The sequence below is a fragment of the Aplysia californica genome, unplaced genomic scaffold (genome assembly GCF_000002075.1).
Source record: "Aplysia californica isolate F4 #8 unplaced genomic scaffold, AplCal3.0 scaffold00142, whole genome shotgun sequence".
Classification (NCBI taxonomy): Eukaryota; Metazoa; Mollusca; class Gastropoda; order Aplysiida; family Aplysiidae; genus Aplysia; species Aplysia californica.
Genome location: NW_004797412.1, coordinates 1,386,907 through 1,391,398, shown reverse-complemented (window position 1 = coordinate 1,391,398; position 4,492 = coordinate 1,386,907). Strand labels below are relative to the sequence as shown.

General features: G+C 37.1%; 1 protein-coding gene across 1 annotated transcript; it reads right to left on the bottom strand.

Moving 5' to 3' along the window:
* Positions 1 to 36: 36 nt before the first annotated feature.
* Positions 37 to 701, bottom strand: LOC101852402 (alpha-(1,3)-fucosyltransferase C; the record flags this gene model as incomplete). The annotated part of the gene is given in 2 exon segments (XM_013081697.2): positions 37 to 124; positions 542 to 701. Coding segments are annotated over 2 exon segments (247 nt in total), but the record flags the coding sequence as incomplete, so codon positions are not given.
* Between the last annotated feature and the right edge of the window lie 3,791 nt (positions 702 to 4,492).

Below are 4,492 nucleotides of genomic sequence, written 5' to 3'. Positions count from 1 at the left end.
GGGGGCTCAATCAATTAATGTCCTCTAACGTGAGAACTCACCTATCCTTGAGCTCCAGCATGCGGGTGTATCTCTTCCGGTGTTTGCTCAGGTACAGAAGATATCTCGCCAAGTCTTGAGCACTCTGGAATATACCAAACTTGAATTCTTTGATCGATTTAGAATAAGACAAAGTAGTGTTAACAGTTGCAAATATTTTTTTAAGATAAAAAGGAAGCGGGCTGCCCTGGTCTTGTTTATTAGGGTCAATCCAGGCTGTGAGAGCTACTACACATCAATTTTATAGACAGATGTGCACATTTAGTAACACATTATCCCCCTTCCCCATCTCTCTCTCTCTCTCTCTTTCTCTCTGCCCCCCCCCCCCGAAATTGGGATTCGAACCCTCGCCTTTTACCTGTATCATCATCCAGTGCCAGATCTTCGACAGACATCGGCGAACATGGTTTTCCATTCATTCCTTTGCTCAGATGCTCTAAAAAAAAGCTACGTTTCCCTGATCTTTCCCTGTTACCCTGTATAAAATTAAAATCTCACAAACCTGAAAGTCCGAGGCATCAATGAAGGAGCCCCTGGCCAGGTATCGCTTATAGTCCAGCCCTCCTCGCACTACAGGGATGACATCCACGTTTTCAAACAGCTTGAAATACTTCTCAGACACATAGCTCTGGCAGAAAGAGTTCTCGAAGGACAGGTAAAACCTGGACATTAAAAAAAAATCACTGTGTTTTTCAAATGCATCATTTATCAAGACATCTGACTCAACTTTTAGAGAAAATCGTCGGTGTCTCAAGCAATCACTTAAGTCCCATTGGGTACTTTTTACACCAGAGAAAAACAAAACAAAACAAAAAAACAACAAAAAACAAACAAACATAAAAAACCCCAAACAAACCAAATAAAAACAAACAAACAAACAAAAAGCCCCCCCCCCCACTCACGCCCCCCCCCCTCAACAAACTCCTCCCCAAAAAACCCACCAAAACTAAAGCCCACTAGTTTCTGTTGCGTTGTTCCTATCAGGAATCATGAAAAGCAAGCCACAGCATTAAACCGCATTTTGGTGAAGTTGAAAGGCACATCTTTGGTACAGCTTTGGGAAGGGGTAAAAATCGAAAACTTTCAAAATTTGGACAAGCGGATTGCTTGCAACACCGACGAATTAATTATCCAGCTACTTATTGTTTATGAGGTATTGGTCAACAACAGTTACGATACTCGAATCATTTTAAATGTGCAAGGCGTTGAGCATTACTACGAAACGACAGAAGACATTTTGCTGATAGGCAGGTTTTTTGTGCGTGGGTACAGGACTGTCCCTCACGTCTGAGGCCTGGAATGCGTGCAGTGATTTAAGTTGTGTTGATGGAGGCGTAAAAACACATACATCAAATTTTAAAAAAAGAAAAAGAAAAAGAATACATGCACGACAAAGAGCATAATGCTCAGTGCACACTGCTAATAGGATTCGATCTAACTGAATGAAGATCATCCAGATTTTTTCTTCATGGAAGAGCAAAAGTTGCCATTTTGGCACAATGCCTCCGATTTGACTCGAGACCTCGAAAATTAAGTGCGTTTGATTTGAAGATCGCAGTCGAATCTAGTCGAATTCGGTGGAATTGTGTCAAAATGGTTTCTTTAGCCCCTTCCAGGAAGATAAATCTGGCCAGCCCTAACTCAATCAAATAAAATAATGACTTCGATTGGCAGTGTGCACTCGGTAAAACCATCACAGCACAGACGTGGCCAATCGTATGTCTGTGGCCGTTAAAAAGGGATGCTCATCCTATTTTGCTACGTTACTTTACCAAAGATTTCTCATCTCAGAAAACGAATGAGATGTTACGGTAAAAAGAGACAGCTTCTCAGGGTGGTATACAATCAAACAAAACAAGTTCAAAATTAAACAAATCGAATTAAAAATACCATTAGAACATAAAAAATCGGTTAAAAACAATTACACAAAATAATTTTAGAAAATCATTTTGACAAAAATAATTTTACTAAACAATCAAACAAAGTTATTTCTAGATAAAAACAATCAAACAAAATCATTTTGATGGAAACAATTAAGCAAAACAATTAATCAAAATTTGTTTGAAAAGAAAACCACAAACAAACTGACCAATAAAAAAATAAATAGCATTACAATAGAACAGAACAATCAAACAAAGACAAAACGGTGGAATAAAGCAATGTAGCAATACGATCAAACAAATCACTGTAGCTATACGATGAAACAGAATAACAAAAACCACCCCCAGCCCCCCCCCCAACAACAACCAAAAACAAACAACAACCCCAGAACAAAAGGTAAAGGGACGGAATAAAGGAATGTAGCAATACGATGGAACAGAACAACCAAAACAAATATGATAGACGGAAAGCAATGTCCCAATACGATTAAACACGAGATGTAACAAAACAACCAAACAAAGCAATGTAGCAATAGTACGATCAATCAAAACAATATAGTAACAATAAGGTCAAACAAAATAATGTTACACTCATGCAAACAAACAAAACATAGTTCAATAATACGATCAAACAAAACTATCTAACAAAACGATACCCCCCCCCACCCCCCACCCAAAGCAACAATAATACGATCAAACAAATCAATCTAGCAATGATACGACCAAACAAAACAATGCAGGAATAATACGACCAAACAAAACAATGTAGCAATACGATAAAACAAAACAATGTAGCAATAATACGATCAAGCAAAATAATGTAGCAATACGATCAAACAAAATCAACCAAACAAAACGATCAAACAAAACAATCAAACAACATAATGTAGCAATACGATCAAACAAACCGATCAAACAAAATCAACCAAACAAAACGATCAAACAAAACGATCCGCAAATAGCAAAATGTTGCAATACGAACAAACAAACCGATCAAACAAAACGTACATATAATCGTTTGTGAGCATGTTGTTACATTCTTCTCTGCCATGTTTGTGCACCTCCCCACATCGGAGCGGTCCACACAGTCCAAAAACATCAATGGGCGCTACCTCTGACATTTGTTTCACGTAGTCTTCTCGTCGGCCGAACGTTTCACAGTGGCTCACAAACCAGGCCGCCAGTTTCCTCTTCTTGTTGTACACAGCGTCTGGCAGTATTGTTGTTTTTGTTAAATGGTGGAAAAAATATACACCTACGTTGTTGACATAACAAGAGATTCACGTATTATATTACGTTATACAAATAATATAATAGATTTATAATTCAATGATTATCTTTCAAGGAAGACCAAAGATGACGTGGAGGCAAGCGGTACAAGCGGAAATGGAAAAGGCGGGAACATCATGGAAACAGCTAGAAAAGGATGCACTGGACAGGGTATTTATCTTTGTCGAGATAACAACAAATCACAACTGATAACAACTGAGAACAATTGATAACTACTGATAACAACAGGTAACAACAGATGACAACTGATAACAAAAAATAGCAACAGAAAACAACTGATAACAACTGATAACAACAGACAACAACAAAATAACAACAAATATCAACACAAACTCTTAATTTAGCTTTTTTCGATAAATTGTTACTTTCGGTTTTACTTTCGATTTTAATGTAAACCAATAAAGGGACGCAACTCCGGTCATCGCTAAAGAATATTCTACTTCTGGTAGTTGCTCGGAGGTGTGCATGTAAAGTAGGGGCCTAGTTGACTTCATGAATATTGATTTCTGAGGCTGGAATCAAAGCATTTTAGTGTTATCAGTTGTTATTTGCTGTTATCAGTTGTTATTTGTTGCTATCAGTTGTTATTAGTTGTTATTTGTTGTTATCCCGATAAAGATAAATACGTACCAGCCTGTATTCATTTGTCGAGATAACAACAAATATCAACTGATAGCAATAAAATAACGACACAAATATCAACACAAACGTCCTAATTTAGTTACTTTTACTTGGTTGTTAAGGTAGTCAGTTGTTATTTGTTGTTATCTCGACAAAGATAAATGCCGATGTAGGCTTCCTTAAAAAACAAGCCAAAGCAACTAAATTAGGACGCTTGTGTTGATATTTGTCGTTATTTAGTCAACTGATAACAACAAATAACAATTGTTATCAGTTGATAACAACTGATAACAGCAAATAACAACTAATAACACCAAAATACTTTGATTCCAGCCTCAGAAATCAATATTTATATAGTCAACCAGGCCCCTAACTCCGAGCAACTACCAAAAGTAGAATATTCTTTAGCAATGACCGGAGTTGCGTCCTTTTTTAGTTTACATTTAAATCGAACGAAAAATCGAAAGTAACAACTGATCCAAAAAAACTAACCCAACTAAATTAGGACGTTTGTGTTGATATTTGTCGTTATTTTGTTGTTATAAGTTGGTATCAATTGTAATTTGTTGTTATCAGTTGTTATTTGTTGTTATATCGACAAAGATAAATACGCGGGCTCTCGTGGCCTAGAGGTTAAGGTGTTGGCCTCTCACTCAAAAGAT